Source organism: Elaeis guineensis, chromosome 8, assembly GCF_000442705.2.
Source record: "Elaeis guineensis isolate ETL-2024a chromosome 8, EG11, whole genome shotgun sequence".
Classification (NCBI taxonomy): Eukaryota; Viridiplantae; Streptophyta; class Magnoliopsida; order Arecales; family Arecaceae; genus Elaeis; species Elaeis guineensis.
Genome location: NC_026000.2, coordinates 17,900,727 through 17,913,031, shown reverse-complemented (window position 1 = coordinate 17,913,031; position 12,305 = coordinate 17,900,727). Strand labels below are relative to the sequence as shown.

At 43.5% G+C, this 12,305-nt stretch overlaps 1 protein-coding gene across 1 annotated transcript; it reads left to right on the top strand.

Annotated features, from left to right (window-relative positions):
- Positions 1-10,881: 10,881 nt before the first annotated feature.
- On the top strand, positions 10,882-12,003 carry LOC105049923 (uncharacterized). Its single transcript, XM_010929721.4, has 2 exons — positions 10,882-11,020; positions 11,282-12,003. The coding sequence occupies exon 2, from the start codon at positions 11,287-11,289 to the stop codon at positions 11,803-11,805; it is 519 nt and encodes a 172-aa protein (XP_010928023.1). The 5' UTR covers positions 10,882-11,020; positions 11,282-11,286; the 3' UTR covers positions 11,806-12,003.
- The last annotated feature ends 302 nt before the right edge of the window (positions 12,004-12,305 follow it).

Below are 12,305 nucleotides of genomic sequence, written 5' to 3'. Positions count from 1 at the left end.
GTGCACACCCGATCAAGGGTCAGACAATGGATCTTCGACTTGCCATCGTTATCCTATCTGAATACGTCGGACACGACTCGACTATCAGATTCTACGGTATGATGGCATCGATGAACTACGTCACACTTGCGACATACCGGGTTGAAGGATATTCGGCTTGCCACCGTTTATCATACATCCCGACGTGCACATCCGACCAAGGGCCGAACAATGGATATTTGACTTGTCATCGTTATCCTATCCAGATACATCGGATGCTACTCGACTATCAGACTCTACAGAATGATCATGTCGACAAGCAACGTTCGGAGATTGGCTGACACCCGACCCCACGTGTGCGCCCGACCAAGGTCCGGGCGATGGACACTCGACCTATGATCTATACGGCTCTCGACCATCGGACCCTACGCTATCTGTATGATGTTTGAGACGCTGGCTTTCGATTGGGGCTTGCTCTGCCTTTGGCAGGGTGCGCGCTACTGACTACTTTGATCGGCTATACTAGATCCTACCGAATGTCCTAACGGGATATGTCGGAGCTACGACCTATACTATCGGGAGTGGCTTGGCAAGGCATACACTTTGAACCGCTTGCAGGGAAAAGTTCGAAAAGTCTTTGATTTCATTTAGTTGAAGTTACTTACAAAATTGGGCCGAAGCCCGATTACAAATATTAAAGATGAAGCAAAAGCAAAAAGATACAAAGATAGCAGAGCGGACACTCCGACTATTCATCGGAGTCGACTTCCTGCACCGAAAATAGCTCGGGAGCAACCGGTGTGCCCGCTCGGGTCGGAGTTGGACCAGAGGTTGGAGCCACCTCCACCGGCCCAGGGTCGGCCTCCTCCACAGCCATCGGATCCTCCGGCATGGCGTCGGCATCCCCCTCTGCGATTGGGTCCTCCGACCCCAGAGGGACGATGCCGCTCAGGTCGAGCTCTGGGTGCAGACTCTGGATCGCATCTCGGGCATCTTCGTACCCCACTCGATAGGAGGCGAAGCCACTCTCGAGGAGATCCTCCCCATACTCGTCCGAGCCATGGAAGTCCTCCACCGCCTGGCTTAGTGCCTCTTTGGCCGACTCCACCTCCGCCTTCGCTATGTCAGCGTCGGCTTGGGTGGAGGACAGGTTTTTCTCGGCCTTGGCCAGGTTCTCCAGGCTAACCCGGAGCTGTTCGCGCTCGGCCTTGAGCTCTCTGATGCAGCCGTCCCGCTTACGCCGCAGCTGGTGAATGGAATGAGTCTTGCACTGGACTTGCTCGCGAGCCGACTGAAGTTCGACCTCCGAGGCGGCTAGGCCATTGGTGAGTCGGGAGATCTCCTCCTCGAGCCTAGTCTCACGGTCGACCGACAACTTCAGCTGGTCCACCAGCATTGCCTTCTCGACCTCGACGGTTTCGGCCCTATTCTTCTAGGCCGTCCGGACGTCGCCGAACCTCCGGTACCCGGCCCCCAGCTCGGACATATTGTAGATCAGCTGCAAGTAGAAGACTGATTGTCAGAAAAATGAAATGATAAAAATAATAATGAAGAAGGAAGAAGACGAAGGGCTCACCTGGATCATGGTCGGATAGAAGGAAGAGAGCATGTCGGTCATCGGCCGACTCTCCAAGAGCTCCCGATCGGCCGGTAGGATGGTCGTCTGGCACAACCTCCTAGCCAAATTGTGGTTGGCCAGAGCCGACGCTCCTTCGAAAACCCGAATGTCGGACGACGCCATGTGGTCCGTCGATCTTGTGTCGTCCGCCGGCGCCATCGGAGCCTTTCCGCGGTCGGTCTTCCAAGCCCGAAGATCAGAGAGGGACGGGAAACTTGAACTCGACTGAGTCCCTTCCGAGGGCGCGATGGGGGCCGCTGCAGGTCGTTCGGGCTCACGTGCTTCGGCCCTAACCTCTTCCATAGTCGGAGGAACCAACGCTCCATCGGCTGCCCCTTCCTCGGTCGGCGCCTCGGGTGGCACCACCGGCGCCGACAGTGCGATGACCAGTTCGAAGCCAGACAACCGTTCAGGGTCGGGCCGCACCGCCGCCGTTGCAAGGTCGGTCGGGGATGACATCTGAGGCCTCTTGGGGGGCCACGAAGGTCCGGCCCCATACGCCGGTCTCTTCCTCGCCGCATGTTGTCGAATGTCGGCATCTGTCAATCTCACTCTCGACGGCATGCCTGCAATTTCAACAAAGAATTAGCACAAGTTCGAAGACGGATGAAGAAGCCAAAGGACGGCCGATAGATCGAGCAATATCTAAGCGGGGAACCGAACTCAGGCCGGCATCGTACAAAGCTTGCTCGGTGACGAGCTCCCTCTGCTTCGGCACTGACACATCCTTCAGTCGGTGAAAGTCCTCTCGGTCTCCAGCCTCCACCCGGCTGTTTTCGTTTGGTTGAGTCCGAGGGTCGTCTCAGCGAGAAGGGAACCCCCAAGGTAGCGGAGAGGAAGCGAAGAAAAATTAGTTCTTCCACCCGTGAATCGACGATGGAAGACCGGTGATGAATGAAAGACCCTTTCGGGGATTGAGAAACCACCATCCTCGGGCCTTCGGGTGGGGTCGGAGGACGAAGAATGCCCGAAAGAGAGAGATACGGGAAAAGGTCGGCAAAAACTGACACAACAGAGCAAAACTGACTATCAACCGGACTGAGTTCGGCGCCAGTTGTGCCGGACAAAGCCCGTAATAGTCCAAGACATTCCGGACAAACTCCGAAATTGGGAAACGAAGACCTGCCCGAAGGTCCTTGACATAAAAGGCCACTTGGCCCAGAGGTGGGTTGTTAACCCGACCCTCGGCCCTAGGGGCGAAGAGTTCGAACTGCTCCGGGATACCGTACTGCTCCCTGAGCCGTTCCACATTCGTCCTCGAAAGTGAAGAAATCTCCACCTCCGGGGTCGATCGAGAGTCGTCGGTCGGGTTCTCCGACTGGCTTCCTCGTGGAGAGGTTCTAGCCATAATGCTAGCCCCAGAAAAGAGAACACAAAAAAAATGTCGAAGGAGAAAGGACGCAAGGAGACAAGGATGAAAAAAAAAAAACTTCGAGGAGAGCTTTCAAAGGAAGAGGATGGAAGCAACTACCTGAAACTGGAGGACAAGTCGACAGGGCCTCAGTGTTAGGAACAGATTGCAGCAAAAAGTGAAGTTTTGGATGTAAGTGGCCGCATATATATAAGGCCCTTCAACGGTCAAGATGAAAGCGCACCGAGCGAGGGCTTCCAGGATGTCGACATGTGGCAGCATCAGAGCCCTTCCTCGGTCCGACGGTTCAACACACCTGCCCCCAGATCAAGTCACGTCCCCTCCATTCACGTGAACGATTCCGACCCAATAGCCCCCTGACACGTGGCGGAAAAAACTGCATCTCGGAATTAACTAACCGACGGCGGCTGGCATTCCCAATGAGATGGCGGTTCGCTTTTCCAATGAGACGGCGGTTCGCATTCCCAAGGAGACGACAGTTCGCATTCCCAATGGGACATCTGACGTCGGATCGTTCATTGGTACGGTCGTCAGAGTCGGAGCATGATATGATGGAAAACCACTCCTTTCGTCCGAAGCCGTCGCCCACGTGGAAACGCTGGCTGACACGACATCCGACTCAAGAGTGGAGGGGGCAACTGTTAGGATATACTGACTGACCCCTGTACGCCGACTTACCCTCAGACCAGTCCAGACGACTCCGACAACGACTCCGACGGACGACTGCCGACAATAGCTGCCGACAATATCCGACCGAAGGTGTGTCGGCCGAACAGACTCATGATGTTTCCGACCGGCCGAACCCACACCGCTGACTCACTGTCGGGGGTGGTAGCCGACGTCCGACTTTCGCAAGGCACCAGATCAGCCGACGGTGTCTCCGGATCATCACCCGACGTCCCGACAGTCGAATACCGATATATAGTCGGCCAGCCCGTCCCAAACGTCGTACAACGGTTATGGGCTGTTGTCCTGTCAAGGACATGCTGTGCGACCGCCCTGGGGCATTGTCCTGCCAAGGACATGGGTTAATTCTGACAACCCACGGTGATTTGACAGTCCATGGCGATTTGACAGCCTCCGACGATGTGACAATTCTTCAGTTGTCTGCACCATTAATGGCGGGACGATGCCGCATCCTACGATAAAATAGGGTAAGGCAATAATCTTGGTAAGTTTTGAGTGAGCTTTCTCAAGCTTCCTCCAGCTCTCTAGCTCTCTCAAACTGAGCCTCTGATTTTCCACTGTTGCCTAGTCCTCTCTCTGACTTGACCGTCGAAGGGTCCCCACCGGAGGCATCTCCGATCCGTGAGGACTCTTCTTGCAGGTGCACAATCTCGACGATCGGGCGACGGGGGGATTGGCCGCAACAGTTTTAATGATAAATCTCTTGGGAAGTAACATTCTAACTTCTTAATAGCTAGTAAAATAGCCAACATCTCTCTATCATAGACAGAAAGTTATCAGTTGCTAATATAGCCCAATATTGGGACTACCTGACTATTCTAAGGTGTTTGTAGTTGAAACTGATGCATCTGAGGGAGGTATTGGGGCAGTCTTATTACAAAATGGTCATCCATTGGGCTATATTAGCAAGTCTCTCTCCTTGAAACACCAGTAAAACTAAGGAACCCTCTTAATTGCTTCACTGACTTTGGAATAGGCCACTGTTTAACAGCATCCAATTTATTGGGATCAGTTTGCACACCTTCAGATGAAATATAATGATCCAAATATTCAACTTTAGAGTAACCAAAACAACATTTACTCATCTTGGCCATCTGATGCTTCCTCATTTCCTTCAAAATCATCTCCAAATGTTGTAAGTGTTCCTCTCGACTCCTACTATATATGAGGATATCATCAAAAAATACCAATACAAATTTTCTTAAAAAAGGTTTAAACATAGAGTTCATAAGAGCCTGAAATATTGAAGGGGCATTGGTAATCCCAAAAGGCATTACCAAAAACTTATAATGGCCTTCATGGGTACGAAATGCAGTCTTATGTATATCTTCCTCATCCATCCTTATCTGCCAATAACTTGATCTTAGGTCTAGTTTGGAGAAGATAAACAGCATGGTCAAGTTCATCTAATAACTCCTCAATTATTGGAATAGGAAATTTATCTTTAATGGTAAGAATTGAGGGTCCTATAGTCAATATACATACGCCAAGTTCCATCCTTCTATTTGACCAAGACTACTGGACTAGAGTAGGGGCTTGTACTGTGTTGAATAACACTAGCATCTAGCATCTCCTGCACCATCTTCTCTATAGCATTTTTTTGGAGAGCAGCATACTTATAGGGCGTTACATTTATAGGCTAAGCCCCTTCTTTTAAAGGAATCTTGTGATCATGAAGTCTCTTTGGAGGTAAACCTTTTGGTTCCTCAAAGATATCCTTGTAAACATACAATAACTGCTATAATTCTAGCCAATTATCAACAGCAGAAACCTCTGCAGTATACAGAGATGGAGAGTAGGAAATGAAAGAGCTGCCCTATTATACCAGTAATTGCATAGAGACCAGTTGATGAGATTTATTCTCCATCTTATTAAGCTGCTTTTCAGTCACTACCTCTATCACATCAGAATTAATTCTTTGCAAAACACAATCTTCAGTTTCTTTTTGAAACTTCATTTACAAAATTTGAAAATTCCACCTTATTCTCCTAAAGTGGCTAACCACTGTGCTCCCAGGATCAAGTCATAGTTATTCTAGGGTAATATGAACACTTCTGTCATAAATGTTTGACCCTACATTTGCCAAGAAATTTTTTTGCACACTGAATGACACTGCAGGTTTTGTCCATTGGCAACTTCCACCAGTACTCCAATACTTGTTTAATTGGACAGTTAACCTTCTTAGCCACTTGCAGACTCAGAAAATTATGAGTACTGCCAGTATCAATCAGGATATGAATAGTCATTTTTCCACACAAACATTTGAGACACATTGTCTGGACTCCTGCTGTGCCCCTAAGAGCATGCAATGACAATTGCAACTCTGGTATTATTTCTGGTTCATCAGTTTCATCCCCATCTTCACCTTTATCAATCTGTAATTGCATCATCATTACTTGCCTCTTCTTGCATTTATGGCTTGGCACATACTTATCATCACATCAGAAACAAAGTCCCTTCTTCCTCTTTTCATTAATCTCTTTACTGGTTAACTTATTTGGGATTTTAGCATTGGTAGTCGCAGATTTGGTATTATTGGTGGTATTATTGGCAGTGGAGGTGTTATTGGTATTGGTGGGTCGGGTGGTGGAAGATTGTGGCTAATATTGAGTTTGAGGAATGGTGTTTGCAGGTTTATAATTGGAAACATAAGAGGAAGGGGTTACAAGTTTGGTCATTGGCTTAGGTTTATTCTGCAATGCTGCCACTGTGATTTCTTGAAGCCTTGCAAGTGAATAGGCCTTTGATAATGTTTGGGGTTTAAACATTCTCATAGGCATTTGTAACTCATCCACTAACCCAATCAAAAAGAAACTCAAGGCTTGGTCCTCCCTAATCCCTGCCTTCGGATAAAAAATATCAAAGGAGTCTAAATACTACTGTAATGAACTAGTTTGCCTCAAATTCTTAAGATCTGCTAGAGGATCATCAAAGGCCTGAATTCCAAATCTAGATCTCAATCCTTGAACATAACCCTCCCAACTCTCATATGCCTCTTGACCCTTAATTCTAATAAACCCTTGGTGCCATTGCAAGGCCTTACCCTCTCTCTAGGTACAAGGCTGCCAATTTCACCTTATTTGCAGGCAAGGTATTTGTAACCTCAAAGTAATAATCTGCCCTAGTCACCCAAACTTTCAATTCATCACCATTAAAGCAAGGAAAATCCAATTATGTATAATTTATCCAAGATTGGCCAGATTCATCACTAGAACGATCTCTTGTTTGAGATGTCCCAGCTTGATTCCTATTAGCTGCTAACTCTGTGTTTTGCAGACTAATACCTATTAATGGCCCTTTGGAATCTGAGATTGCATTGTTGGTGCTTATCTCTGCCTCTTTAAGTAACTCCATTTGTCTCTTCTCCCATCTATCCTTGAATTCCTTCATCATAGCCATCATCTCCCTCCGCCACTCCTGACCTCTGGTTCCCTCCACCATTATTGTCAGAATCGGAGCTTTGATACTAATGATGTGAACTATGAATAAAATGGAAAAACAAGAGAGAATTCTAAAGAGAAACTTTTAATTTCATTTCATGAATGGCTCACATTACAGATGCTAGTCTCTTATAAAGATTACAATCGAGAAAACAGTTATTAAAAGAGTAACTTTCTAACTGAATTCTCTAACAAATTCTAGCTAGCAACCAATAAGATTCTAGCTGCTGTTGAACTGTTGAGAAGCTGTTGAAAAACTGTTATTCTCGCACCTTCCTTCAACACACTGTGTCTTCTTATTCTCAATTCCTTTATTCTTCTTCAGTGCTGCATTTCATTAATTCTCCAAAATTTTCTATTTTATTAAGTATCTCGACCTGCTTAGTTCATATCAATAACTAATGGAGTCGCTTTTGGCAGTGGTGATAGTTGTTGTTCACATTATCACTAGCAATAAGAGCTGTCATCATCCATGAATAATCATGCAGTGCTTCAGCATTGGATGACTCTTTGAATGCCCTACTATGGAATTATTACTTGTTCGCAATTTGGACTATCAGTGTACTACTAGCATGTAACCTGTGCAGTGAGTTTTTTTTGTTTTCCAATGGTTTTTGAAATACAATATAGAAGTAAGAAATATAAGAAGCGATAATAAATAGAAGAATTCAATAGCCAAATTTATGTCATTCATTAAGCAATCAATATTTAGATGGTTGAGGAGAAACTTTCATCATTAATACCAAGTTGCTAGCTAATAGGAAACTCTATGCAAATTAAGCTTCATAAGAAAACTCTTGTCATTAATACTTGCGTCATTAATATCAGACGCCAATATTGTATGATTTTTTTTTCTTTTTCTAACTTTTTTTCTAAAATGCTATATAATCATGTAGCAAATTATAATAAATAAAAGTATTTAACAGTCAAATTTTTGTTGTATATTAACCAATGAACTTTGATAGCCAGGGAGAAAGTTCCATCAAATATCTATTATCTAATTGGTATGCTAATATCAGTTTAGATAAGTGTAGTGTTTGTCTATTTCTGTTAAATAGTTTTATCATTATCAATTATATTTATATCAATTATATAAGTATAATTGGTACTTGTATACTTGATAATAGTAAGATACTCCATTATCTATCATTTATACTCATTTATGGTTAAAGAAGCATATAATACAATACTCAGTTATGATGGATATCTATTAATAAATAATCATTATAGGCATATTTTCCTCTTATATCAGCTATGTAAGCAAATAACAACTATTATTTGCTTTAAAAATATGTTATTTATCACTTTGATATTTAAATTATCATTATTATAGCTATTATAATAGTAATAGAAAACAGTATGAAAACAATAATAGTATTTTTTAATCATCTTTCAGTTAATAACAAATATTACTTTTCAAATTATACAATTTCATTTAGGACAAATTTGATAAAGAAAGTTGAATTTTCAAAAAAAAAATATTTGGTCAAAAATTATATAAATTACTGACATGAAAAATCAACTAGCATAGCAATATGCATTTTAAAAGAATCATCTATCACAATAAGAAATTTATTTAGTAAGATGGAAGGTATTAAGATTGTATAAACTTATTAAGAGCAAAAAATGCTTAATGAATGTAATCAGCTCTCTATTTTCTAAAATAAAAACTGTATTAATGATATTGCTAATATATACAGTCAACTGCATTAAATAAGAACTCTATTTATTATCCAAAACATAAAATTATATCAACAATATTACTTATATAAATATTCATATAGTGAACAGAGAGTTTTGAGCCTCTATTTTAGTTATACATATATATATATATATATATATATATATATATATATATATATATATATATATATATATATATATATATAATAGATAATAGACAATGAGCAGCCACTTGGTGATTAATTATTGGGCAATCCTTTTAGACGCCAAAAACCTTGTTCCATTTCACACAATTAGTCTTGACAACATTTAAATCTGCGAAAAAGTCTGGCCTTTCATACACCTCCAAATCCGCGTTTTTGGCGATCTTGATCATAACTAAATCATACATCCTGATACTTCTTCCACACTGGCGGGCTCTCAATCCAACCAACGGCTGCATAAACATGGCCGTGGGAGGGCGCCGTTCGCTCTCAATACGTTCCCTGCAAGCCCTGCAGTCGGAACAGGATCGAGGTTTTATCTTTCGGGCGAACGGAGAATTCTCGTGCTTGTGCGGGAACGAACCGTTGGATCATCTACCGATCGCGTTGAGAGCCGTGCCGGCGTAGGAATGACAGTTCGAAGCGCTTTGGAAGCTTTACGTACGGTGGGATCCAACGGTGGTTTCGCGTGAAGAAAGGTGGGCCCTTCTTTCGCGCGAAAGATGCAACCCGGTCCCTTCAGAACCGCGCCAATCTCTCACTGCACGGAGGCCCCACGCCAAATGATCACCTGGTGACAAAATCACGTGGCTGATGGCCTTGGTTGTAGGAGAATTCGTCCCACCTTATTCCCCCACATTATCTGACGTGGCAAGCTTTGCCGTAACGTCCTTAATTAACAGCAAATCTCTGCAATTCCGAACAGAACACCAAAATCTTAGGGCTAGAGGCCAGGTGTAGCCGTGTAGGTTTCGGTGGCATCCCGCAATACTCGTCACGCTGCAATCCTAACCACAGTTTAATCTATCAATTAATTAATTAGTTTGAGAGGATCAACACTAATCCTTCGTTCTAGCTGTGACGTCTCAAGCAGCACTTGTCCGCAGTTCCTTTCCCATCGGACGCGTGTTCGACGCTCACATTCATTCGCTCCCCCACCCAGGACACACTTCCACTGCACCCCTACATCATCGCAAAACTCCCTTCGTACCTCCCTGCCGTAGAAAAACGGACGATCCAGATCACCTGACTTTAAGATAAAACGGTCGTTCATCTCATGTCCGACGGACGCCAGAATCGCAATCGAAAGCGTTCGCCGTCGTTTGCTTGGAGCACCATCATGCAAAAGTGACGATAGCCAGCACCCCTTACTAAGATGACAAATTTGCCTTTCCTTACGTCACTCACTCTCTTCCTCCTTTGTTTGGTGCAATGTAATATACAGTGAAGGGTAATTTCGGAAAAGAGAGGGAGAGGAGCAGCGGTTCGGCGTCTGCGCATCTGGCATGCTATATACGGGGTGAAGGTAGCCGCCGAGGACGCCAGAAAGGCCGAGGCTCCAAAAGCCAGCGAGGCTTAGAGAGAGAGAGAGAGAGAGAGAGAGAGAGAGTAAAGTGTGCAGGATGAAGATGATATGTTAGGATTGAAATTCGACGGAATACGGATTGGACGGGATCATATTTATATTTATATTTATTTTATTTAATAAATATAAATATAAATATTATTAAAATATAAAAATTTATATTCATATTTATTTTGAATGAATATGAATATAATTTAAATATTAAAAATATAAATATAATTATAAATATTATTTAAATAATTAAATTTTAAAATAATAAAATTAAAAATATTATTAGATAGATAATAAATTAAATTAATAATATATTTATATAATTATATATATATTTTTAAAAATTAACAAATATTATATAAAATTATATATAGAATTAGATATTCGAATACAAATCGAATAATTATTTATTTATTTAATAAATATAAATATTAATTAAATATTTTAATATTTTTTTATATTTAAATTAATTTAAATGTAAAAATAGATTTGAAGGGATAATACCCGCACTACTTTCACCCCCGAGATAGGGAGAGAGTGGAGAGAGCGTGTGAGTCGTTGAGGCGGTTTCGGTTCGTCTAGGATTCGCGTGGCGTGCGAGCAAGCCTTTTGCTTTCCTTTTATATACAGACTCTCACCCCTGACAACAGACGACACACCCCACCGCAGCACCCAATCGAGGTAAGAACACCAAAGCAAGAGAAAACATATAGATAGATGCGATTTCTTCTATTTTTGCATCGAAAGATTTTTTTCCTCTATAATTTATTTCTTATAAATCCTTTTTCTGGCTGATTTCCGAGCAATTTGGGGAGTTGTCGTCGAGTTGTTTCCTTTTATGCAATCATTAATTGCACACAAACATCGATTCGAGTTCGTTCTTGTATGACTTCATTTAAAAATATCGCCAACGAATGTTAGCTTCGATTTCTGTTTTTAAAGGAGTTATGGATCGAGATAGCAAGAAGAGAGGGAGAGAGGATCCGGTGGTGGTGGTGATGGTGGCGCCGGAGGAAGACACGGGAGTCGTTGGAGGGGCCGCGGTGGAGCCGGAGATAACGAGGAAGAAGGGGAAGAAGCAGGAGATATCGGAGTCATCGTCGTCGGACGTGATATTGGAGGTGGGCGATATCTTCGAGATCTCCGACGTGTACCGCCCGCCCGGGCTGTTCGAGTTCCCGTGGCACAAGGAGGACGGAGGGCTGATCGTGGCAGCGGCGGCGGCGGAGTCGGACGGCTGGGATCTCCGCGACGTGTTCTTCTCGTCGCTCGTCGACGGGTGCTCCGCCGCCATCGGGTTCCCCGGCGATCGCCTCTCGCCTCCGCTGGGGCCGATTGCGCTCACCGGGGATGGCGAAGATGGATCGTGGCCATCCGATGGGGACGCCGACGGCGTGGATTGCATCTGGAGCACCGTGCTCCGCCAGCCACTCCCCACCGTGTACAGCAAGCGCTCCAGCGCTTGACAAACCAAGCAAGAGAAGGCCATCTTCTTTTCCTCCGGTTTCCACTTTTATGTTTGTTTTTGTTTTTTTTGTTTTGTTTTGTTTAATCCCTCCTTAGTTAGACTCTTAGCCGTTTAGTTTGTTGTTATAAAGTTGGTAACATTTTCAAGTTGATGTTTAAATTTAAAAAAAAAGGGGGCTTTTGATTTAGATGCAGAATCTTTTATTTCACAAAAGTTCGAGAATTTTGTAGAAAAATATTATGGACTCTGTGACTACTTGGGATGGCCAGGAACTTTCTGTTTTCAGTAATTATTTAACATTTTTGACATTTAAAGATTGCTTATGTTTTTTTATTAAATGAATCATTCTATATTAAGGAGTATCATGCTTAATACATGTACATATATTATATGGGTTCATATTAGTTTTTGAAACCCAAAAGTGTTTACGCTTGTAGGAAGTTGTTAATCATGTTTAGAGATGGCAAAATTGATCCGATCCGATGGATATGCATCATA